This window comes from Moschus berezovskii, chromosome 15 (genome assembly GCF_049115385.1).
Source record: "Moschus berezovskii isolate FMDL1 chromosome 15, NW_MosBer_1.0, whole genome shotgun sequence".
NCBI classification, from domain to species: Eukaryota; Metazoa; Chordata; class Mammalia; order Artiodactyla; family Moschidae; genus Moschus; species Moschus berezovskii.
In genome coordinates, this window is record NC_142474.1 from 59668920 (window position 1) to 59695631 (window position 26712).

The following is a 26712-nucleotide window of genomic DNA, read 5'->3' on the forward strand; positions in this document are numbered from 1 at the left end:
TTGGTAAAGGGCACAGAACTCCGTAGGTGCCACATTAACTGAACCATTTCCTCAAAGTCTGAGAAATCTATTCTAAAGTTTCAACCCAGGAATGTTAATAGCAAGGGATTTCGAAAGACATCGGACTAATGTTATTTTTTAAAGTAAGTACAAACAAATCATGAGTCTCCAATCATTTACAAGAACATTCTTTCTTATGGGTGAATTGAGAGCCAAGAGGGTAAACTTGGATAAGTATTCCCCTCTTTCAGAGAGTAAAGGGTAAAGCCAAGTTTGCCCTTTTGGCTTCTCTTTCAGAGAAACTCATATATGAAAATCCCAGGTAATAAAGGAAAATTGGGGGGTGATTATTTGCATCACAAAAACATGTTTTGTGATACCAGGGGATTTCTTTTTTAAGAAACATTCTTTATTGAACTTGTTACAATGCTGCTTCTGTTTTGTGTTTTGGTTTTTTGGTGGCGAGGCATGTGGAATCTTAGCTCCCTGACTGGGGATCGAACCTGCACCCCCTGCAGAGGAAGGCAAAGTCTTAACTACTGGACCTCCAGGGAAGTCCCAAAGGTTTCTTGAAATATTTCCTTTCAGTGGTTAATTCCCAGTCCCAAATCTGTTTTTTCCCCTTAGCTTAAAGATCGACTCACTTTTTAAAAAACATTACCTTTCAGGACATTCATTACATCAAGAGCAAAAAACCTAAGAGATAATCTTTTGACTCACCTGATACAGCCAAAGAGAAGAGCTCAAGGAACCCCTGTTATGGAAAGAAAACGTCTTCATGACTTCTCTCTTATTCTCCAGTGCCCCTTGGTCTACTTAATGCTTTTTACTATGTGCGTGTTAGCAGTCCAACACAGCTCATTTGCCAAATGAAACCTTATATGAAAATGCAATATTTACAGGAGAGAAAACGCCTCAAAATTCCAGAGCTCTGGGGAACACAGTTGGGAAATCACACCTCCAGTTCATTCTCCAGTTCACTGCCAAGTCTTTAGAAGTCATCAGTCTGTCCCTACTGGTACCTGCCTTCTTTTCTAGAACATGCAGAAGAGGCGGCACTACAACTGCTACACGCACAGCCAATCAGACCCCATGTATCAGTGAGGATTCAGCGCAGAGAACTGAACTGACTCCAGCTGGTTTAAGCAAAAGACGGATTTATTAACTGACTTGTGGAGTCATTGGGTTGAATGTTAACTGTACAACTGCACAACCCACTTGACAAGGGGGAAGCTTCCAGTGGTCCTGGACCACTGTGACTCCGCTTTGGAAGTCCAGAAGGTGCTGGTCCCACTGCAAAGTCACACTGCACCTGTGCCCTCGGCAGAAGAAAACCAGATGCCTGGATTTCAACTCTACCAAGTGAGTGGCTATGCCCTGAGCATTTGCCATATGCTCAGCAAATGATGCTGAAGAAAATTCAAAGCCTCCACAAAATGCCTTGGTCCCTACTTCTGGAACCCAGCATATCTGCTATGCCAGAATGATTCTGCTTTCCATCCTCCAAAGTAAAAGAAGGAACGCTAGATGGAGACTGGAGTGGACCATGCTGGCCAGTCACCGTATCCTCCCACCCCGCTCACTGAGTTCCCAAGCCAGAAATGACCCTTTCACCTTTTCTTCGATGGCACCCTAAAAAGGTCAGGAACGTGCTTCCAAGCTGCTGACCTATAACCAAACTCTCTTCTGTAAATTTTAGTTTTTATAATATTACATGTCAACCGTTACTGTCACTTAAATCCCTTTAGCGCTTTCTTTACTCTGTACTTCAATATTGTTCTTTCCATGTGTCTGAAATACATTTCTTTTTTTCTTTTTAACTCTCCAGAGGCTAGCTCTTCATGCTCAAACAATCTTAATACGAGGTTCATATAAACCTTCTTGATTTTCCACTTTACACATGGACGAACCTCCTACTCACTCTTCTGTACAGGTGGGGAGATTCTGGCAGTGGTGAACTTTCTGTTCCTTAAATACTCTGCCTGGATATGGTCCCCATCACTGTCACCACCTCAAAATAAGAGAACAGCTCCAAAGATACTCAATGAGTCACACACGTTGGGCAAGTTCTCCCTCAAAGAGTCTCAAACCCTCCAGAGCCTTTAAAAATAATTCTTTTATTTTTCTGGAATTGAGCTGCAGGAGCTGCTTGTATATTTTGGAGATTAATCCTTTATCAGTTGCTTCATTTGCTATTATTTTCTCCCATTCTGAAGGCTGTCTTTTCACCTTGCTTATAGTTTCCTTTGCTGTGCAGAAGCTTTTGATATTAATTAGGTCCCATTTGTTTATTTTTGCTTTTATTTCCAATATTCTGGGAGGTGGGTCTTGGAGGATCCTGCTGTGATTTATGTCAGAGAGTATTTTGCCTACGTTCTTCTCTAGGAGTTTTATAGACTCTGGTCTTACATTTAGCTCTCTAATCCATTTTGAGTTTATTTTGGTGTATAGTGTTAGGAAGTGTTCTAGTTTCATTCTTTTACAAGTGGCTGACCAGTTTTCCCAGCACCACTTGTTAAAGAGACTGTCTTTTCTCCATTTCTTGCCTCCTTTGTCAAAGATAAGGTGTCCACAGGTGCGTGGATTTATCTCTGGGCTTTCTATTTTGGGATGAAATTGGAGCCTATTATATAGAGTGAAGTAAGCCAGAAAGAAAAACATCAATACAGTATACTAACACATATATATGGAATTTAGAAAGATGGTAACCTTAACCCTGTATACAAGACAGCAAAAGAGACATAGGTGTATAGAACAGTCTTTGGGACTCTGTGGGAGAGGGTGAAGGTGGGATGATTTGGGAGAATGGCATTGTAGCATGTATATTATCATATGTGAAATGAATCACCAGTCCAGGTTCGACACCTGATACAGGATGCTTGGGACTGGTGCATGGGGATGACCTGGAGGGAGGATATGGGGAAGAGGGAGGTGGGAGGGGGGTTCAAGAAAGGGAACACATGTACACCCGGGGAGGATTCGTGTCAATGTATGACAAAACCAACCAATATATTAATGTAAGGTAATTTGCCTCCAATAAAATTAAAAAATATATATATATAAAGAAAATTAAAGGAGAAAAAAAAAGAAAAATAATTCTTGTTTATTGAGTCTGAGTGTTTAAGAGGAAATTTGCTACAGAAATGGCAGCACCTCTGGCTGCTGGGCTGGTAAGGAAGGTGTCTTTTCCAAAGCTAACCGTTCAGGATACGGTCACCCAAGGGATCTGGCTGCAACGAGGAGGAAGTTGTTGCTCTGTGCTTTTATATGAGTTTTACTTTCAAATTCCTGAGGGTACACAGAAGGGTGGGAACAACTTGTGGCTCTTCTTTCCCTCACGGCCGACTATGGAACAGCCAGACCCCAGCCCCTTGCCTGCCCGCGGCTGCATTCCAGACAGACATTTACAAGACAGCAATGACTAAAAGGAAACGACTCCATCATTAAGACTGAGTCCTAATGACTGGGACAATTTTACACGGAAATGATTTCTAAAACTCCACTCTATGGCAAAACGGTTTTTACTTTTTTTTTGGAGATTTCCTTTCCCCGAACCATCTCTCTTTTCACCGAAGAGAGAGGGAAGCAGAAATGGCATAAATCCCACTGAGAAGAATTTCATTTGGTCTCCGCATGGGTGGAGTGTGCGGGGGAACCCACTGCTCCGTAGAAGTAAAGATTTAGAGGTGACAGATCTTTGGAACTTGGTCATGTTATAAATCAGAGCGGCTGAGCGGATTTCTTTCTTTACTTTTCAGCTTTGTAAATCACTGAGAGTGACTAGTTGGCTCCCAGCATCAGACAAGATTTCTGGGTTTTGCCGTCACTCGGCCCCACCTGAAATCCTGGAATGAGAAGCTCCCACCTTGCATGCAGAGCAGCACTGGAGAGAGACTATTACACGGGCACCAGCAACGTCTCCCTTCTCTGTCCTAATCAGCGCCTCAGAGCTGTCCCATCTCTCTTTGGCACATCTTCTAAAAGCCTCTGCGCAATGCACCAAGTTCGCGCTCCTCCCATACCCTAAATACGCCAAAGCAGTAGAAAGGTAGGATTATTCAAGTGAAAAATTGATTAAGCCAGCAGGTTTATCTCCAGGCACAGGCTGCCTGAAGTGAAAGCAAGGTCGCATCCCCTCCAGGGAGCGGGAGCGGTGGGAGAATTGGTCCAGGCCCTGCCCAGGACTGGGGAAGGGCGCCAGTGACACACTGCGCATGTGCAGAAGCGAAGCCTGGGAGCCGGGCTCTCCCGCCCCCGCCCCTTCCGGGCCCTGTGGCTGGAGGTCGCCTGGATGATACGCGATATCCTTGGGGTGACACATGGGCAGCTATTCGGGTGAGGCGAATGAGGCACTCTCCTCAGGCACACAATTTACAGGCCCCCCCCCAAAACTCAGTAATCAAGATAAATAATATTTTAATGATATTTTTTAAAAAATCAAAATTCTAATGCAGTAACCCATGAAGAACCCACCATGTTAAATTTAAACACAAGATGAACAGGACTAGGGTGGGAAGGTCCTAAAGTTCCGTGGATTAAGAGAAAATGACACTGCACTGACCCCAAAGGAAACCCAGGGCTTGCAGGTGGCTCCCAGAGTGGGTTTGCAGGAGATCACAGCTCAGTTTCGTCCGCAGCTTCTGAGATCTGGGGTCCTAAATGGCCTTCACCACTGAAATGCTGGGGGACCCCGCTTCTCCCAGTCCTGCTGTCTGGCGAGCCTGCTGTTCCCATGTCTGAGTGTTAAATACAGTCAGGAATACAGGGACTTTTTCGAACAGAAGGCCAGCAAGGCCCCTGGCAGAGAGATTGTATATAGACTCTCCTTGACTCACTTTCCTGTTTATTTCCCATCCTGGCTCAATTGGATCATGTCAGGAAGGCCAGGTGCGGCCAGAGGACATTCCCAAGTCGGCCACAGAGAGGCGGTGAAGGGCAGCGTTAGGCGCACTGGCCTGGGCCAGCTCATTTTCTGGCCCCAGGGCTCCTCTCGACGGGGCAAAGTTCTCACTCCTCTCCTCTCCCTGTGTTTCTCTCTTTCCATCCAGGATTTGGGGAAATCACTGGCCCCAAAGCTCCTCCTGGAGCCGAAAGAATAAGCACCTCCTTTGCATTTGTAAATCTGCTGGGACTTGTCAGAACTTCACAGCAAGGCGTGCTTAGAGTAAAACAGCGTTTTGCATAAGTTCAGTCGGCCCATGAGAAAATGCCAGCCATGCTCAGCAATTCCTAAGGCAAGGTTGCCTGTCCTAACTCCTTTAGCCCTGAAACCCAGAGGTTGGCTTTCTAAGGAAGCCAGTATCTATGGATACCTGCACTGCCAAGTGCACTTGGCTGTAGGGGAAATTCCTGCCTGTAAGACAAAGGCTCCATTATCCCACAGGCATGCTGTTCCCCAGGTAAGGGGGAAGGCACAGAAGTATTTGTTCTTCTCTTTCATTCTATTTTGCAAAGCACAGCCTGTCTTTACAGAGGACTGAACCTCATTCATTTCCTGCAAAGCACAAAGGAGAAATTCCACTTCTTGGCTGGTTCCTGGGCTCCTGCCTCAAGCAGGAGTGGGTTTAAGAGAACACTAAGCCCTGTGCTCTAGATGGAAAGCCCCAGCCTGGATCCTACTGACACTGCCAGAACCCCGTATGCTCCCTGGCTGCACTGCACCCTTGCAAACCCCGTGCCTTCATTGGTAAATGGAGTTGATAGGAACTTGAGGGTCTTCTCACTTTTGCCATTTAATTAACTGTGTTCCTCAGAAAACAAAAAGGAGATTGTCCATGGCTCTCATCTTTCACTAGTAAAATGAGGACCCTGGATTATTAACCAAACGTGAAGTATACAAAACTGAAGGTTAAAAATTGATATCAATGATGCAAGTAAAAATGGGGTATTTTTTGGTTTATTTTGTTTTTCTCTTTAAAAGACCTAGGACAGGGCTTCCCTGGTGCTCCAGTTGTTAAAAATTCACCTTGCAATGCAGGGTCATCGGTTCGATCCCTGGTCTAGGAACTAAGATCCTACATGCCTCGGGGCAGCTAAACCTGTGCACCACAACTGCTGAGTCCACGCGCCCCTGCACTCTAAAGCCTATGCTCCACAAGAGAAGCCGCCCCAATGGGAAGCCCGCACACTGCGACTAGAGAATAGCCCCTGCACGACATCAAAGACCCAGCGCAGCTTTAAAAAAAAAAAAAGACCTAGGACAGTGTCTGAACCCAATTTGCTCTGGTTACCATCTGTGACCAAGGAAACAAAATCAGAATACCTCCCCACATCCTTCTCTGTTCTTCAAGCACAGCGTTTACTTGGTTTTAAGAGGCAGAATTCAGCTGTCTTCTGCAGAGGCCCACCCTGAAGCCTTTTGTGGGTTCCCGTTCCTGTCCCCTCTTTCTCCTGACCCCAAATGTCTGTAAACACAGGTACCAAATCAGAACCTTGAGAAAGCAGGTTAACCCTAAGAAATACCAACACGAATTGCAAAAATGTCTAAATCTTCAGGATCTGTGCCTTTTGTTAAAAGGCCAGGAAGAAAAAAGAAGCAAAGCAAGATAGAAAGTGAATATCCAACATGAAAAAGCAGATGCTTAAGTGAGGGCAGGGGCTTCCCAGGTGGTAAAGAACCCACCTGCCAATGCAGGAGACATAAGTGATGTGGGTTTCAATCGCTGTGTTGGGAAGATCCCCTGGAGGAGGGCATGGCAACCCACACCAGTATTCTTGGCTGGACAGTCCCATGGACAGAGGAGCCTGGCGGGCTATGACGGTCCATAGGGTTGCAAAGAGTTCCACGCAACTGAAGCAACTGAGCACAAGCACAGGTAAAAGCAGAAGGACAGAATCCTGCGTTTCCTAAAAGCCTGTTGAAAGAAAAGGCTATGCTAAACTCTTGCTAAGCCCCTCCACCCTTTCATGTGGTGGCAGGGCGAACAGCCCTGTGTTTCTGGCTTTCATGACCAGTCATGGGGGTGCTGGCCACACTGCACCTCTTCTTCCTGGAGCCATTCATGTCCTCCCCTGGACTGTCAGACAGTGGAGTGGGGCTAATACCCCAACCGTCCACAGTTCTGAAACTGGGGAGGAGGTTCCTAAGAAATGAGGCTCATTCGACAGTGTCCCTCGCTATTCCCTATACCAGGACTCAGACAAGCACTGCTAGCCTCTTGTTTGAGTGGCCAACCCCAGCCAGTTCTGCAGGTGCCCGGCCCCAGAGACTGCCTGCACCAGATGCTTCTTCAGAGGTAAATCCTCAAGGCTTCATGTTAAGTCATTGGAGTTTCTGAGTACTTGAGGTTTTATAAATCATGATCAAATTAACATTCTGATATAGGGGTCTGTGTTCAGAAGTATAAACGCACACACGTGCAGTAATAAAAATCAGAAGCTGCCTTTTGAAGCTTACCCAGAGATCTTTCTTTCGTCTGGTTGGTGGACCTCACCACTGGAAGGCTCGCCCGAGTCCGGCTGCCTCTGGAGAAAGGACTGGGAGTTTCTCCCTCAGACATGGCTTCCAAAGAATCAGCAGACGCCTCTGATAGATGCTCCACTGGGTCACCCAAGTTGGGAGGCTGAGGACTGTGAGAGAGTTTGGGGCTTCTTGTCTGCAAAAGGCATTTGAAAGAAAGTGGGAAAACAGACTGTTACTACTTATGCTGAAAATATTTTCTATACCATCAAGATCTGCTGAGCTGGAAAAACAACAGGCAACAAAAAACAGTCCATTGGAAGGACTGGATATAGAAATAAAGACCCAATGGGTCAGAATCTCAGTTGTGCAAGTTACTGGAAAAAAAGTTGTCCCTAGTGAGTATTCCATTAAGGTTTTTATCACTGGACATCAACAGTGCAAATGCCGTTACAAGCAAGGAGTTGAGGACAAGCTACATTACAGGCTTCCCTGGTGGCTCAGATAGTAAAGAGTCTTCCTACAATGCAGGAGACCCAGGTTTGATTCCTGGGTCGGGAAGATCCCCTGGAGAAGGAAATGGCAACCCACTACAGTATTCTTGCCTGGAAAATCCCATGGATGGAGGAGCCTGGTGGGCTACAGTCCATGGGGTTGCAAAGAGTCGGGATATGACTGTCTGGAGAGGACGAGAGCAGGGACTTCCCTGGTGGTCCAGTGGTTAAGAATCTGCCTACCAATGCAGGGGACTTGGGTTCGATTCCTGACTGAGGAAGATCCACATGTCATGGAGCACTACGTCTGTGGGCCACACTACTGAGCTGCATGCTCTGCAACAAGAGAAGCCATCGCAGTGAGAAGCCTGTGCTGCAGTGAAGAGTAGCCGCCACTTGCTGCAACTAGAGAAAGCCTGCTCGCAGCAGCGAAGACCCAGCGCAGCCAATGAATAAAAAGAATGATGGCAAATTAGTTCCTTTTGCCAGACAAATTCTAGCAGTGGTTATAATCACCTCTGATGGGACTGTGCATATTTTTATAACCTCACATGGAAGATGCCCTCACACCAGAGTAAATTGAACACAACCAGTCCTCCAAACTCCTCTCTCTACACTGTCTCCAAAAATCAGTAGAAGTCAACTGTGACAGAGATATTTCTATCACACTTGATCTCTTTTCTTTTGAGGCAGAAATTCCATAATTCAGACTATGTCTAGTTTTGGTTATCACTTAACCTCAACAAACAGCAGAAAGTGCCTATAATAACTCAGGCACACATAATACATAACTGAATTTCTCGCTTGGTTGTCTGTGCTGTAATGAATGTGTAAAACAATCATAATTTATGTTGGTCAATAACATTTCTTGAACATATACTGAGCACCGTGAGCAACTGAGACAGACAGATATCACACTGCCTGACGTCAAAGATTTTCAAACTAATTGGTGAAATTAGTGAAGGGCAGCAACACATGAACAAGCTTATACCATGAACTGTTTGGTACATCCATTCACCCTTTCAACGAACACCTATCAGGTGCCTAGTATATTCCAGGTACATGCCGGCACACGGTTGGTACTGGGAGCAGAACAACAGACAAAACAGATATGATCCTGCCCTCATGGTGCTTACAGGGGACAGACACAGAAGACACTGACAGAGTGAATCCAGACTGGTGGCGGGGTAAGTGGAGAACTGGAAAGGCAAGTAAACTGATTTCAAGGACGATGGAAGTTGGGAGACGGGACACGCCAGGGGCGGAGGTTGGGTGGATGAAAAGACGAAGGCAGCATGTGCAAAGTTCCCAAGGCAGAAAGACAGAAGTGGTAAGCACTGGAGACCAGCAGACCCCAGATCCCACAGAGCCCTGGGGTCAAGGGGAGAATTCTCAACTCTGACTCTAAGCTACCAGTGTGCCATCTGAGGCAGGGAGAAGGGGGAAGGTCAGGATCAGATCCATTTTTTATAAGATCATTTGGAGGCTAGGGATTGTACATAGAAGGTCAGAGAAAAGGAGTCGGGGAAACTGGGGGGATTACGCTGAATGAATGTGAAAGTTGCTCAGCCTGTCCGATTGCGACCCTATCAACGGTGGCCTGCCAGGCTTCTCCATCCATGGGATTTTCCAGGCAAGAATACTGGAGTGGGTTGCCATTTCCCTCTTCAGAGGATCTTCCTGACCCAGGGGTCGAACCCACGTCTCCCACATTGCAGGCAGACTCTGAGCCACCAGGGGCTTCAGGTGTTCCTATGTTGGTGCATAAATATTTACAGTTGTTATGTCTTCCTTTTGGATTGATTCCTTGATCATTATGCAGTGTCCTTCCTTATCTTTTGTAATATTCTTTATGGATAGGTGTTCATTGAATGGATGCCTGATCTCAGCTTTCCCCACTCCCAAAGCCCACCCCTGCTTTCATTACATGATTCCAGGCACCTTCTAGATGGCAAATGGATCCGAATTAATCAGGCAGTGAGTCTTCTCTTACTAAATTGCCAAAGATGCTGATGGTGGTGGGATATAGGCAGCCCCCAGGAGCTAGGTTGTTTTTTTTTTTGTGGGGTGGTTGTTTGCATCCCTTAATTTCCTCTAAGTTTTCCTAAGGATGCTAATGTTCTTTGAAGTTCAAAACACCAAAGCACTTACTTCTCAAGGTAGGACCAGCTTTGTGGGTGAATAATCGACTCAAGTGTTTAAAAGGGTTCTGGGTTTTGTTTCATGCTCTGCTGTGGCTGCCTTGAAACCCTTAATAATTTTCGGAACAAGGGCTTCCCGGGTGGCAGAGTTGGTAAAGAATCTGCCTGCCAATGCAGGAGACACGAGACGTGGGTTCGATCCCTATGTTGGGAAGATCCCCTGGAACAGGAAATGGCAACCTGCTCCAATATTCTTACCTGGAAAATTCCATGGACAGAGGAGCTTGGTGGTACAGTCCATGAGGTCACAAAGACTCAGACACGACTGAACATGCACACTAAGAATCACACAGAGTCGGTTCTGCCTCAAGGGCACAGAACTCTTTCAGGGATGCCCAGGTGTTCCTGGCACTCTAGGGGAGTCCTTTGAGGATGGGATTATCAGCTCCTTTCCCTTTTGCTAAACGTACCAGGAGACCCGTCTTGGTAGGAGCACTACTGTATTACCTAGACATCCACACCTTGCTGCAACTCTCAGGACATTTCCATAGAGGAAAACAGGAATACGGTCAGCACAAAGTCCCTGGTACCCCTTTCATGGAGGTGGCCAGCCTGGGTGTTCCACAGGAAACTCTCAGCTCAGGTGACCAACCCATATCATAGATCCCCTGGAGAAGGAAATGACAGCCCACTCCAGTATTCTTGCCTGGAGAATTCCTGGACAGAGGAGCCTGGGAGGCTACAGACTATGGGGTCACAAAGAGTCGGACATGACTGAGTGACTAACACAACACATCAAGACCAGAAAGACAGATGACCTGTCTCTTTGCTTTGGGTTAATTTTTCCGTGCAAGGTCCCAAAGTAGTTTATTTTCCATAAAATCTGCTTCTGTTACAAAGATCTGGATCTGGCTTTGGCACTCTTTAAGAGTATTGTTAGACTTAAAAAAAAAAAAAATCGACCCTAAATCATTGCCCAGCTCACCAAGAGTTATATAAATTCATATCATCTTCAATGGAGTAGCTACCTGGTTACTATGCTCAGTGGAACACCAAGCCAAAATGTCCTCATCCCTGACTTTGATAGAAAAAAAAAAAAAAAAAAGAATATACATTCAGTTTAGCAAAATGGCCAAGTAATAATATTACTTGAAGCAGCGTGAACACAATAACAACTTCTGCTGTCTGGTCATCTTTGTAGCCTACAGCAGACACCATGCATTTGATGAGTTGTCATTTTCCATTGCAAAAGGCAATAATCCTTGAAGAAAATCAAAATAAAATTTTGATTTCTTGTTCAGGGTCATCTTGGCGGGCATACATATAAAAATAAAGATACGAGGGCTCAGTCTTTTTTTCTTTTTGAAACTTCCTATCCACAGCCATTCAGTTCCAAATATAAACTCCTGCTCTCATTTTTATGTCATTCACTTTCTCATTGCAAACTATCACCGCATATTAGCAATCTCCTCACACCGCGCTCTCCCTGCGGATGCCAGCTCGCTGCTGAGACATCATTTAGGGCAGAAAAAAAGACAATGAAAATTGCTGACACTGGTGTCAGGCACTCTGTGATTTGACATATTAAAACAAAAAAAAAAATGTCAAAAAGCATTTGCTCAGGGACTCAGTACTCAGCGCAGTGCAAGGCTCCAGGGGTGAAAAGGGCCGTATGTGGTTGTTGAGCTCATAATGCATATGAGGGACATTTGGGGACCAAGAATAATATACGTGTAACAACTGGACAAAAAGTGCTAGGAGGTGCATCACTGTGATAGCGCAGGGCAGAGTGAGGTTTAGGCGGCAACTGCTGACATTAAATAATGGGTCCAGAGAGGACGAAGCGCAGAGGTGAAGAAGAGCTAGGGATGGTCTGGGTGAGGTCACCCACTCATGCTTTCTCTCTGTATGATGTCATTATGGCCATGAGAAAGGAAGGATTTTTAAAAATTAATTTATTTTAATTGGAGGATAATTAACAATATTATGGTGGTCTTTGCCATGCATCAACATGAGTGAGCCACAGGTGCACGTGTCCCCGCATTCTGACCCCTCCCACCTCCCTCCCACCCCACCCCTTTTGGTAGTCCCAGAGCACCGACTTTGAGTGGCCTGCTTCATGCATGGAACTTGCACTGGTCATCTTGGAAAGATATTTTAATATCCAAAAAATGAGTGGGAAGATACTTACACAGTTCAGATCGGTTAAGAACGCAGTCTTTCTGTTGGGCATTATTCTCGTTTTGGCTCAGGAGAAGCCTTTTCTCAGACATGCATCGTCTACAGCATGGTGTTGGTGGCCCCTGCCCTGAGCCTCTGAAGAAAGTTGCCCCTAACTGGGAAGCTTTGGGAGGCAGAGGATGGTGGAAATGCTTTCTGAGCAACCTGGGCAGGACCCGAGGGTCTGGAAGGCTAGATTTCACTCAGCATTTCATGGACACACGTGACACTAACTCACCTCCCTCTTCTAGAGGTTTCCCTAAACCATCAGGCGACCCCAAACTACCCCAAACCGGAAGTCATTTGGGGTCATGCAGGAAGGGGAGGCCTGCATAACAAGGCCACCTGAACCCCACTCAGCCATTCTAGTCTTTCCTTTTTCAAAAAAGGCTTTCCAGGGTGGCCCAGTGGCTAAGACTCTGTGCTCCCAATGCAGGGGGCCCAGGTTCAATCCTTGGTCAGGGAGCTAGATCCCACCTGCCGCAACCAAGAGCTTGCATGCTGCAACTAAGATGGAAAATCCCCATGCACTTGCCAAGTGTGATGATTTCAACTCAAAATTCCCATCAAAAATGTGATGCCAACCAAATAGAATTTTCTAGGTGTCATGCACTCTTATGAAATGACATAAAGTGTCATGAGTCTTATGAGACGCAAGGAGCAAGATATTTGAAATTCACAAATACTGAATGATTCCCTGGACTTTAGCTTTCTTTACCACCCCTCCTTCCAGCTCCACTAATGTCAGAAGAATTGACAAATTGCCCCACGGAAGGTTTAAGCTTCAAAATTTGCTCACAGAGTCCTTTCTAGAGCCACAGTGCAGTTCTTTTGCTCCCTCCTCTGCCCCTCTGGTTTCTGAAGTCTAAGGCTTCTGCTGGGTTTGGGTCTGAGGATGTGAAGACCAAGAGCTCCAATATGGCACACGGGCTTCCATCCTTACATAAACCCACCCAGGTGGCCGGCCGCAGTCGCAGAAGACCTGCCGTTCTCAGGTGCATCCCAAGACTCACACCCTGGGGTGGGCACTTTTGGAGCAGCAGGCCCCGGTCTCCCCATGGCTCTTTATTACCACTTCTCACAGCTTCTGTGGCTGATGGCCAGAAAAATGAGACCTGAGCAAACATCTCCTCAGGGCCTTTCTTATGCTGATGGCCAATCTGGGGAACACACTGAAGACATCCCTGGTTTTAGAACATAACAGATTGATGTGAGAAGTGTATTAAGGGAGAGCTATACTTAGATTTGTAACAATTATGTCTTGCTTGGAGAATCCCAGGGATGGGACAGCCTGGTGGGCTGCCATCTATGGGGTCGCACAGAGTCGGACACAACGAAAGCGACTTAGCAACAGCAGTAGCAGCATACTTAGTTTTGTAACAATTCTGTAGTTGTTTAATTTGGATGGGCTTGGAGCTAACGACTTAGAGGAAAAGAAATCAGCTTTTGTTTTTTAATAGAAAACTTGGGTGCAAGCATTAAAGGGCCCCCCCGATAATACAAATACACATGATTGTTTAGTGTGTATTTGGGCACTTCATGGGAGTGAATCTGTAGACATCTGTCACTTTCGGGATAACCAGGAACTTCTGGGCCTTATAATGAGCAGGACATGTATGCACACACATCTCCCATTCTAATACCAACTTTCAACTGCGCATATCTGAAATCCTCATAAGGACAGATTTAAGTTTAGCCCTGAAAATCAGTATTTCTCTTCCCCAGCTTGGACAAAGGGAATACATTTTCCTCTAGGATTTATTTTTGATGAATTATCCTTGATAAATTCAATTTATACCCTGTTTCTTCAAGGGCAATATTTCAAGCCCTTCCTCCTTCTTTCTACCAAAAGGGTACCCAGACATTTCTCATGATTTTCACCTGTGAAAACAGAAAGATGTTTGGTCTGGAGTAAAATCAGACGATTCAGCAGTTGAGCAAAGTACAACTGTGTCTTTTGTTTCCCCATTTTCCCTTCACGGTGGGTATTACTACATTATCAGATGAGAAAGATGAAAAGGCCATGAGGCCAAGTAGTCACCACCCCTTGCCTCCCCACTGGGAGCCGGCCACAGGCGAGCCGAGTGAGCCAGGCAGGACCCCTCCACCAACACGCTCTCGCCAAGCAAAGCCCCTTCTACAGATGCCAAGAAACATCTCTGTGCAGACACAGGGACTGCCTTGGTGGTCCAGCGGTTAAGAATCTACCTGCCAATGCAGGAGAAATGGGTTCGATCACAGGTCTGGGAAGATCCCATATGCCTTGGGACAACGAAGCCTGGGCATCACAACGGCTGAGCCTGTTGTAGAACCTGTGAGCCACAACTTTGAGCCTACGTGCTACAACGACTGAAGCCCATGAGCACAGCGCCCATGCAGCAAGAGAAGCCACTGCAAAGGAAAGGCCACACACTGCAACTAGAGAGTAGCCCCGGCTCGATGCAGCCAGAGAAAGCCCGTGTGCAGCAACCAGTGCAGTCAAAAAGAAATACATCTTAAAAAGTGAGTTTAAAAAAAACAGAAGCATCACATGACACAAACTCTCTCTCTCTCAGAATTTGTGCATCAAATGACTCTTCTGAGACACTACCAATTTATCTTTCCTGGTAACTCAGCTGGTAAAGAATCCGCCTGCAATGCAGGAGACCCCAGTTTGATTCCCGGGTGGGGAAGATCCCCTGAAGGAGGGATAAGCTACCCACTCCAGTATTCTTGTCTGGAGAATCCCCATGGACAGAGGAGCCTGAAGGGCTACAATCCATGGGGTCGCAGAGTAAGAAATGACTGAGCGACTAAGCACACAGCACAACTTGTCCTCACACTTGTCAGCCAGAAACAAAAAAATGCTGGGACATCTACCCCCTACCCCCAACTTCCTGGGGAAACTGCCACACCTTTGTGTCCCAAGGTCTTTCCAGGGTGGCCTCTTAGTGTTACAGAGGCCATCCCGAAGAGTTCCTCTCTAGACTGGACTCAGAAGGTAAAGACATTTGGAGGATGAGTCTGGGGTTGCCCACTCTTCCCCCAGTGGGAGAGGAGGAAGGCTCCTCATCAGTCGGGAAGAGGCAGGTAAGCGACCTTCCAGGGCCAAGAAGAGGATGCCAGTGTTCGTGCTGCCGCTGGTGGTGATGTTGATGTTCTTCAAATTATGGAGATCTGGATTTCATTTACAGGGAGCAGCTCCCGGTGGAGGAGGGGGTGTGTGGTGTGCTCGGAGCGGCAGAAAGTGCGTGCCTTGGTTTAGCTCGGCAGACAGTCCCAAGAATCGACCTGCAAACAGACCCCCCAGGAGGCTATCTGCTGAGTCCCAGGGCACCCAGAAACTTTACCCAGTTCCATCAGACTAGACTCGATCCTTAGACTTTCTTTTTGACCCCAAGTGATGAGAATACATTTCTTAATAACTGCCGAAATCAAGTCAGATTAATCTGATTTACAAAAATTTAAAAATTTGATACTTCCTATACTAGATGGTCAGGGAGAAAATCTGTACGAAGTACATCTTGAATAGAATAAACCAATCTAGAAATGATTTGGAAGGCTGGTTAACAAATTACAATGGAGCCACACTATGAAATATGATGCAGTCATGATCAAGGTGTTCTAAAGAGTTGTTTTTCCATAATTTAAAAAATGAAAGCAAAGGACTTCCCAGTGGCTAAGACTCCACACTCCCAATGCAGAAGACCTGGGTTCAATCCCTGGTCAGGGAACTAGATCCGACATGCTGCAACTAACAGTTCACATGCCACAACCAAAGACTGCCAGTGCCACAGGAAAGATCAAAGATCCTACATGCTGCATCTAAGGACCCGCAGCCAAATAAACAGAAAGAAAAAGGAAATGGAAGCAATGCACCCAAATATTAGCCTTGGTTTCTTTTACACGACAGTATTATGAGTAATGCACGTGTGCCAAGTTGCTTCAGTTGTGTCGAACTCTTTTGAAACTCCACGGACTGTAGCCCACCAAGATCCTCTGTCCACGGGATTCTCCAGGCAAGACTACTGGAGTGGGTTGTCATTCCCTTCTCCAGGGGATCTTCCCGACTCAGGGATGCAACCGGGGTCTCCTGCATGGCAGGCAGATTCTTTAAAGTCTGAACCACCAGGGAAGCCCTTAAAGTGAAAGTGTTAGTCACTCAGTTGGAAGAAACTTGGCATATTGTGAGTAAGTGCTTTCTTCTTTATTTCTCCAAAACGAGGATAATACTGCTTTTGCAGATCAGAGAATTACTGGGTAAGCATGACATTTTTAGAGTGGATCGGTGGAAGGGAAGACTTTCTCACAGAGCATTTAGAATCCAGAAGGGTTCGCATCTTCAGTGACCTGAAGGTGCCCACACCCAGCTCGGCTTTCTCCTGTGTTATTGCCTACAGTTAGATTCTAGGCCAGAGGTTTATCCTCCCAGCTGGCCCCTGAGATGAGGACACAGATTCATGGGGAAGACACAGAGACGGAGTCGCGTGTCCATTCTCACGTCATGCAAACTTTGGCAGGAATCCAGAATTGCACAGACTTACAACTTTCAAAAAAGCAGCAGTTAAAACAGAAGAGCCCAGAGCTGTCCACTCAATTTTGAACATGCAGATCATGCATTCACATTTTAAGGAAACAGACGCTCCCCTCCAGAGCTCTGACACCATTATAGCAACTTCATTTTAAGGTTCTTTCAATTTGACTCCAGGTAAATTTGGAATTTTAGGCATTTTCTATGATCTCGGATATTTTCCTACTTTCCAACCCCTTCATAATGTGTAGATGATGTGATTGCTTTATTTCTTCCTTTAAGAGGTCTGGCTGTGCCTGGAGAAGAGGACAAAGTGGGCTGATCCCCAGACAAGGTGCAGCTGCTCCCACTTCTGGGATTTCTGTCAACCTGCCGACTGCCCACCTCATGTCCTACCTGGAACATAGCACAGACTCGCTTCTAAAATAATACCTTGAATCAGCTGCTCTCTGACTTCCCTTCAAAGCCAGAAAGAGGTATATCCTATTTAAAGGCGATAAGGCCTGGCTCACCATCATCTCTTTTTAGCGTCCTTCCATCAGCAAGTTCCAAATCTGGATCTCATTAGTTCAGCTCCCACCCACCCCTTTCAGATGCACGTCCCTGCAATTATTATTTAGTGGTGCGCTTCCTCTTGAAGGAGTCGATGTAAAAGAAAAGGCCGGATGCAGAACAGTGCTGTTTTCCTGTTGACCCTGTCTGTTATGTTGATGGATGTCCCTTTTCTGAAGGCAGGAGCAAACAGTGCTTCTTTTAGAATTTAAAACAAGGAAAACAACTTTGTCTCATGAAGGAGTAGTATTACTTTGTCTTATAAGGAGTATATCACATTTATAGCAATATCATGTATGTCATGAAAGTCGAAGCTACATTTAAGGTTCAAGCTAATCAGAGTTAGCTCCATTCGTAAATTTGTCTCCTCCTCTTAGGAGGTTTTGACTTTCGATTTTTTGTTTATCCACCTGAAGGTAGGTGTCTCTTTATGGCAAGCTGCCTTAAATCAATCAGGTTTTTTTTTTTTTCTTCTTCTCTCTCTCTTTACTTTTGACACAAGACAGTGTCCATTATAAACAACAGTTTCCGAGGCTCTGGCTCCTACCGTCCTCCTTGGAAGAGGCTTGGGGCAAGGCGGCAGATGCCATTGTAATTCAGAGAGCCTGGAATGCACTTAAAAGGCTTTGGGATAAAAGGTGTCTGCCTGAGGGCTGCTGTTATTACAGTGATGAAAGGAAAGGCACCTGCTTGCAGGCTTTCAAATTCAAGTAAAATACGAGTATAACCCACAGTGCGCTAAATATACACCTTAGAAGGCATCCTTACAAAAGCCATTATTAAGATCATCCCCATAGCCCAGACTTCAGTCTGGAGAGGTTGTGGGGCTCCAGCCCTGGGGTGATGCCCCTAGAGCTTAACTACCTTGTTGTGAAACTGAACAGGCTTCCCCGCTAGCAGCCTATCCTGGGAGGTCTGAAGATGTCCTCGGGGAGCTGGATCAGAGGGGATACTGTGGTGCCCGAGGTCACCAAGCTTTGGGGCTTGTGGCCAGACCCTCTCCAGGCATCCTGGGAGTGGAGGCTGCTGTTATTTTCAAACTCTCGTTTCTAAACACACACAGCCCATCACCACCACCAACTGCCCTCCAGCTTCCCTGGAATAATTTTCAAATGAAAACACTTGTGAAAATTCTGAAGAGGAGCTTTTCAGGCCAAAGGTTCTTTTTTATTTTCTTTTTTGATTTTTGGTCGCACCTCACAGCATGTGGGATCTTAGTTCCCTAACCAAGGGTCGAACCTGCACCCCTAGCATTGGAAGAGCGGAGTCCTAACCACTGGACCGCTAGGGAGGTCCCAGTCCAAAGATTCTATTTCCCTCTAGTTCTGCTACAGGAAAGAATACCAGGGTTTGGAGAGGAAAGGAAAACAAGATTTAGAATGAGAAGACTTTCCTCTTGTTATCAGGCTGTTCTTGCAGAATGAGACTACAATCCTGCCGTGCACTGGCAGAGTGACCCAACAGGGAAGTTCTGTGAACCTTAGTTCTCACTTTTATAAAAGAAACAGTATCAGTTTGATGTAAAGATTGTGGTGAAGAGTCATTGAAAAAAATTCACAGGAATCTGTCAATCATAAATGATGGAAAACGTTTAGCTGACCTTATGCAGTATGATTCTCTTAAGGATGGTTTGAAATGGCTTGGCTCCCTACTGGAGATTCCATGGTTTATGGGGTCCTAAGTGAGGAGAGGATACAGCCCACCGGAGAGGATACAGCCCACCTCTTACTGCGACCACCTTGCCTAAAGTTGGTAAATGATCACCAACTTCAAAATAGAGATTCTGACATCCTCGGAGGCTCTGAGAGTCGCTCCTTTATCAAAGAGAAGGAAGAACATCTTCAATTTCCAACCTTAACTTTCATCCACTCCTCCTCCAAAAAAACCCCTACCATCATTGTAACTTGTGGTTTTTTTTGTTTTTTTTTAAAGCTCTTGGGACTTCCCTGGGGGTCCAGTGGTTCAGTGATGCAAGTGGTGCAGGTTTGATTCCTACTCAGGAAACTAATGTCCCACATGCCATGAGGTGCGGCCAAAATTTTGTTTAAAAGCTCTTGAAAAAATTCTCACATATCCCATTATTTGCTGCTGCATCAAAAAACAAAAGTCAGCATCAGTCATTTATTCCAGGATCTAAGGGAAAAAGAACAGTGAGGGGGGCTCCAAACTAGAAAACCCCCATCTCTACTCTGTAAACTGACAGCAGCCTGTGATGCCACGGGGAAGAGCTTATATGTGCGCTTCCTTTTCTGGGTTTCTGTTTGGTGCACAGTATGTGTGCAAGGCAATCACAAAGATGTCTCTATTTTGCATGAATTACAGAAACGCATGAGAACGATTAAAAACTCATGGAAAGAATTAATGGTAAACACCCCCTCGGAATAGAGATGGGAGGGTAGGACCACGGGTCTCTGCAGCATGCGCTGCCCAACTTTTCCTTCTGAGTCTATTTGTTTGGGCAGGAACTTTCTAATTTGAGCTCCTGACCTTGGAAAAGATCAAAGAGACTGATTATGAAGAAAAGGAAGGTGAAGAGGTCACTGACGCCTGACCGAATGGACAGGAGGTCACACAGGCAGAAAAGCCAGACTGCTGGATGCTTCCTCCTGAGCACGGGCATGTTTGGGGCCTCACAGTAAATACCAAACAGTTCTTATCTGGGAGATAATAAAGAAACAGGCCACGTTTTGGGGGAATCAAAGGATGTGAGTGGCCAGGTGCCAATGGACCGGTTGGCACAGGTATGCAACTTGCCAGGTTTCCAAGTGCTGGAAATTCTCCCACTTCCTTCTAGCTGTAATGTTCTAAACAGATGTATTTGGGAACAGGGGGCACTAAGGATCATGGGGAAATAAGTAATATATTGACACTGACTCTGGAGTCCCTCCTGTGTAACTTACTAGCTGCGTGGCCTTGGGCAAGTTACTGAACATCTCTGTGTCTCAGCTTCCTCATTTATAAAGTGGGAACCACAGAACACACCCATGGGGCTGGTGTGGGAGGTTTGAGGCTTGTAAGGTATTTAGAGCACTGCCTGGTGCTAGAGATATGTCTGCCCCTATTTTAACTGCAGTTTTGTGGGGTTTTTTTAAAAGTTATTTTATTTATTGGCTGCACCGCACAGCATGTAGGATCTTAGTTCCCCACCAGGTTGAACTTGTGCCCCTTGCGTTGGAAACGCAGAGTCTTAGCCACTGGACCGCCAGGGAAGTCTCCATTTTTACTATTAAGCTATATGTCATTGACACGGTCTGGATCCCACACTGGATGTTTTAGAGCCATGTGAAGGAAGAGTCCCAGAGCTCTGAAGGTTGTTAGAAGGCAAGGTTTCTGTTTTCTGCCGTGAGGAAGCTGATGTGGACGGAACCTCACTTTTCAGAGGGGCTGAACAGATCTCTGAACTGCTGCTGCATGACTGCTGACCCTACGCCTCCATCTGTGGGCAGGTACATGAAATACTTCGAAGCAAGCATGCTATTAGTGTTCATTTTTAATATTCACTCTCACGATTAAAACAAAAACGCACAAGTTTGGGAATGCTGCAAGCGTTTGGCTCCAAGAGGGTGAAACCAGGGCAGGAAAAGGGACAGACTGACACAGATTAGAGAGCCACACGCAGCCGAGTGAAAAGGCAACGGGGCAAGGTGAGACGAGAAGAAAAGGTGAAGTACTAACGCGCTGAGACGATTCAATTCTCATCAAGTACCTTTGAATGTCAAGTTCTGCCTGAAGAGAGACCAGCATGCACTGCAAAGCCTGTGTATCAGGAGAAAAAGAGAGAGGAAAAAAAAATAGAAGAGAAAAAGAGTGAAAACAGGAACAGAAAAAGAAGACTTGACCCAAAAGAATCATCTATTTGTTCACAATGAAAATGCAGCACAGTGAAGCCCTCTCCCCCAGAAGAAAGGCAGGAAGGTGGCAGTTCCATCCTTTGGACTCAGAGAGATGCAGGAAAGCCAGCCTTGATTGGCAATGAGTTTCCCCCGAAATATCTCACCGTGGGCCCTTCTAAACTCCCCTAAGTCAGGGGAGAATATGTCACCCTGGCTTGCTGTCCTTGAAGGTGACTCAAGGCTTCAGGGGAGTAACCAGAGTCGGAATGAAATTCCTTCCTCGGTTCGAATGCAGTCTGGTGGTGAGCCCCAACCTGCCATCTTGATGGGCACTGGCCACCAGCCACCTGGCTACTCAACAAGATGAGAGTCCAGGACTATGTGCCTGTGCTCTGCCACACGGGATGGCTAGGACTTTCTCATGACGAGATCCAAGGTGACCTTCCACTTACAGGAACAGAAGATCAGAATTACTGTTCAGGGAACAAATTCTGACATCTGAACCTGACTGACCTTGGAGGATGTTTTCAATTTACTAGGATCACTCTTCAGTTCAGTTCAGTCACTCAGTCGTGTCCGACTCTTTGCGACCCCATGAATCACAGCACACCAGGCCTCCCTGGCCTCCCAGGCCACACCAACTCCCGGAGTTCACTGAGACTCATGTCCATCGAGTGGGTGATGCCATCCAGCCATCTCGTTCTCTGTCGTCCCCTTCTCCTCCCGCCCCCAATCCCTCCCAGCATCAGAGTCTTTTCCAGTGAGTCAACCCGTCGCATGAGGTGGCCAAAGTATTGGAGTTTCAGCTTTAGCATCAGTCCTTCCAATGAACACCCAGGACTGATTTCCTTTAGGATGGACTGGTTGGATCTCCTTGCAGTCCAAGGGACTCTCAGGAGTCTTCTCCAACACCACAGTTCAAAAGCATCAATTCTTCAGCGCTCAGCTTTCTTCACAGTCCAACTCTCACATCCATCCATGACCACGGGGAAAACCATAGCCTTGACTAGACGGACCTTTGTTGGCAAAGTAATGTCTCTGTTTTTTAATATGCTATCTAGGTTGGTCATAACTTTCCTTCCAAGGAGTAAGCATCTTTTAAATTGCCAACATCTGCTGGATCATGGAAAAAGCAAGAGATTTCCAAAAAAACATCTATTTTTGCTTTATTGACTATGCCAAAGCCTTTGACTGTGTGGATCACAATAAACTGTGGAACATTCTGAAAGAGATGGGAATACCAAACCACCTGATCTGCCTCTTGAGAAACCTATGTGCAGGTCAGGAAGCAACAGTTAGAACTGAACATGGAACAACAGACTGGTTCCAAACAGGAAAAGGCTCACTGTACCAGTGTTTAAATATTTCAATTCTTGTTGGTCCACTAATTTTTGGACTACTTAATTTTTTAAAAAACCACGGTAGAAAATTGGTTTTGTTTTAAAAAAACAAAAACTTCATCATCCTCATGCAAGAAGAATGACTCACTCTTGCATCCAAAACTGGTCACTGAGAATGTAAAGCAAAGTCTTAAGGAGATGTCTATATAGCTGTGTTCATGGTGACATTATGCACAGTAGCTAGGAGGTGGAAGCAACTCAAATGTCCACCAGCATATGACTGGATAAACAAAATGTGGTCTATACATACTGAAAGACATTCAGCCTTGTAAAGGAATCTGGTCACATGCTACAACACTGATTAACTTCAGAACATAATACAAAGTGAAATAAGCCTGTCACAAAAAGACAAAAACCGTATGAGTTCACTTATTTAAGGTATATGGTCAATTCAGATAGATAGAAAGTAGTATGGTGGTCTCCACAGGCTGGGGAAGGGGGTCCCTACATGTTTTTAATGTATATGGAGTTTCTTCCTATTTTTTTTAAATTTTTTGTTTTTTTGATGTGGACCATTTTTGCAAAGTTTTTATTGAATTTGTTACAATATTGCTTCTATTTTTATTTTTATTTTTTTTTTAGCCATTAGGCATATGTCCGGGACCTTAGCTTCTCAACTGGGGATCGAACCCACGCTGCCTGCATTAGAAGGTGAAATCTTAATCACTGGACCATCAAGGAAGTCTTGCAGACTTTCAATTTAATAAAGTGAAGAGTTCTGGAGACTGGCTGAATGACAACATGAATGTACCTGATGTTACTGAACTGTACACTTAAAAATGGCTGAGGGGCTAAGTTTTAAGTCATGTATGATTTTCCAGAAATCAAAAGAAAAGAAAAAAAAGGAAAGAATCAGTCAGTGAGATGTTATGGCTTGGCAGTTCACTTCATAACTTACTGTAGACACATACAGGTATATCCATATGGATGATCAGCATACACAGAAGCTCCAAATACCATCAGAGTTGAATTATACAATATCCATGATTCATATCAGCACCACAGATTGAGATACAGATATGTACTATGTGTATATTTCTTTGATCTCTGAACTATTTTGTATTATTTAGAGCCTAGTCTCACACATATCAGACACAAATCTCCACAAGAAAAAGAACACTTGAATTCAGAGGGCTATTACCAAATGTACAAAAGGCAGGTCTCCAGACAAGAACTGTAATAAAATATTCTACCCAGATTGCACTTAGGGGTTAAAAAAAAAAAGGAAAAGACCTCGAAGGAACTTTTAAGAGAAAAGGGGAGTGACCCCATTAGAAGAACTGTTAGCTAGACCTCCTAAAGCCCTTTTTGAGGTGAATATATTCTCGCTTGAAAGGGGAAGGTTGCTGTAGGGGGTCTGATTCATCAACTATGAAAGAAAGACCCCAATACAGACCACAAGTACTAACACCCTGTAGGCGCATGATAAATAAAAGCGTGAGATGCAAATAGGATGACCGATCTGAAGAGCTGCTATGGACAGACAAGAGGGAAAGGGTACAGGAAGTCAAGAGTTTCCATCTCAAGGGGATGTGGAGTAAAACAGGCTGAAGGCAGAGGACCGGGGGGGACATCGCCTAGCACAGAGACCACAGAGGACGAGACCGGTGAAGGAGACCTGCGCCCTGATGACAAGGCTGCCAGGAGCGGAGGGGCAGAGGCCCCAGCCTCTCCCTGCCGGGAGACACAGCAACACGCTCAGAGGACCCGGGCAAGAGGGGACAAGGGAAGCCACCAGAGCAGCTGACACTCACCTGTGGGTGAGAACCGCCTGACAGTCAGGAAAGAAGGGACCAGAGAGACACCCAAACGGTCACGAGGTTCCACACCTGACGCAAAACCAGCTCTGGATGCATCTTTCTTGCCTTTGTTGACTGAGGTCGGGGAAGCGTAGAAGGTGAAGAAGCAGAGCAGGAAGGACCCAGGGGTCCTGGGGAGGCAGGAGCTCCTCTCAGGAAATGCAGTGGAGAACCTCCCTGGGGGTCCAATGGTTAAGAGTCCATGCTCCCAATACAGGCGGTGTGGGTTCGATCCCTGGTCAGGGAACTAAGATCCCATATGCCATGTGGCATACCACCCCCCCCCCAAAAAAAAAAATCAAAAAAGAAAATGCAATGGCTTCCACAGAGAAAGGGCTCTAGAACTTGAGGCCACAGAACCGCGAGTCTCTACAATGACATAAATTTTCTCAGGATTGCAAAATGAAACTCACGGGAAACTTTTTCACTTCTCGCCAGGCTCCATCTGCGTGGAAAATGTTTTGAGCCCGACAGTAAGAAAGCAGTGAAAGAGAAGTGTATTTTATTAGGCCACTCACATACTCCGGTCAAATCAAGTGTGTAGAGCTTAGAAGTCTGATTTATGGATTTTGACTATAAACTAGAAAATTGTTCCTAAAAAAAAAATAAGTAAATAAAAGGACTAAGTGGGAAAGGAGCTGAATGTCTGTGAGTTACTTCAGACAATGACGATGATGATCAAGTACTTTAACCATATAACGAGGTTACATCAAGATTAAGGGAAATGTAACTGGAAAAAAAATGACGGGTCATCACCACAGGGAAACAGCTGGAGCAGCAAAAATAATAATGCTGTACAAATTAAACAGAAGGACACTTTGACTACCTCAAAGACTCCTAATAAATCTAATGGCTATCTGAGGACGAAAATGGCAGAGAAACTGCAGATGTCGCTGTTATACAGAATGGTGCTTGGGATGTCTTTGAAAGACCAAGTGGGGTGGAAGGAAAAGAGGATCAACAGTTTTCATGCAGCAGACAGAACCAAAGATGAACGACATCCAGTATTTATGGGACTTCCCTGGCAGTCCAGTGGTTAAGAATCTGCCTCGCAAGGGCAGGGGATGTGGGTTTGATCCCTGGTTGGGCAACTAAGACCCCACAAGCTATGAGGTACCAACTAGAGAAGCATCACAATGCATACCGGGCACAGTCAAATAAATAAAGTTCATTTTTTTTTTAAATACCGTATTTATAACAGAAAGTGATGAGTAATATTTATTTTCTCTCTTTTGCTGTATCTAAGCTTTCTATAATAAAGAGAGTTGTATAATAATAGAAAAAGAAGAGTGTGGCTAAAGGTGGCAAAAGTGCAATGTAGGTCTCTAGTGAGCAACAATGACAGAAAACCTGCAAAAGACGTTGGAGATGGCCAGATTTTTTGCACTCACGAAAAGAGTTCTGGTTTTGTTCAGAAATTGGAGATTCTTCTGATACCACTTTTCCTTTAGTCAGCTTTGACAGCTTGGGAGTAATTTAATCAGTCTGAAGACTAACTGTGGTTAAATAAAATGCACTCAGGAAAAAAATGGAAAGATCTAGTGAAAACATGTCTATATTGGCTTCCCAGGTGGCTCAGTGGTAAAGAGTCTGCCTGCCAATGCAGGAGATGTGGGTTCGATCCCTGGGTCACAAAGATCCCCTAGAAGAGGAAATGGCAACCCACTCCAGCATTCGTGCCTGGGAAATCCCATGGACAGAGGAGCCTGGTGGGCTGCAGTCCATGGGGTCGCATAGAGTCGGACATGACTGAGCGACAGCACACACAAGAGCCTGTAATTACACAGTAATGGCTGAACACCATATGTTCCAACATGAAGATAGAATTGTGAGAGCCTCAACTAAGATTTTTGTTCATGTTTCTAAATTTACGGACACATATTTCCTCTTCCTCCTCTCTTACTGTCAAACATTGTTGTTCTTTATTTTACAAAGGGAGAATTATCAGTATTAGTTTCCACTGAGTCCAAGGCTCAAGGGAAGCAAAGTGCTATTTTTATCATAGTTCTGAAAGCCTACTACTGTCTTCCTGATTTTGAAGTCACAAGACAGCGATTTAATTTCCTTAAGCCTGACTCTCCTTATCTGTAAGTGGGGACATTAATAGTATTTATGTCGCACAGTTGTTATGAGGATTAACTGAGATTGAGGCATAAAACACAATACATCATTCCAGGCATAGACGAAGAATGCAAATGCTAGGAATTTGAAACTTTAAAAACATACATTGCATTATCAAAAAGATGCCTTAGTTAAATACCCAACCAATAAATGTCAAATGTCTTAAAATTTTGCACACTGCTTTGGTTGAGCCATTCTATTTCGAGCGATTAATTATAAGGAAATCTATAATAACCCACAAGA

General features: G+C 45.2%; 1 protein-coding gene across 25 annotated transcripts in view; it reads right to left on the reverse strand.

The window, feature by feature from the left end:
- KIAA1217 (KIAA1217 ortholog) overlaps positions 1–26712 on the reverse strand; it is a 360048-nt gene that overhangs the window by 166012 nt on the left and 167324 nt on the right. For 12 of the 25 annotated variants that reach the window (XM_055428453.2, XM_088844135.1, XM_088844137.1 and 9 more), the window contains one exon: positions 7397–7595. In XM_055428453.2, the coding sequence (XP_055284428.2) occupies positions 7397–7595 (199 nt within the window). Of the gene's footprint in view, positions 1–7396; positions 7596–20991; positions 21073–26712 lie in introns of all 25 variants that reach the window. The other 13 variants (XM_088844129.1, XM_055428390.2, XM_088844132.1 and 10 more) reach the window with 2 other exon arrangements.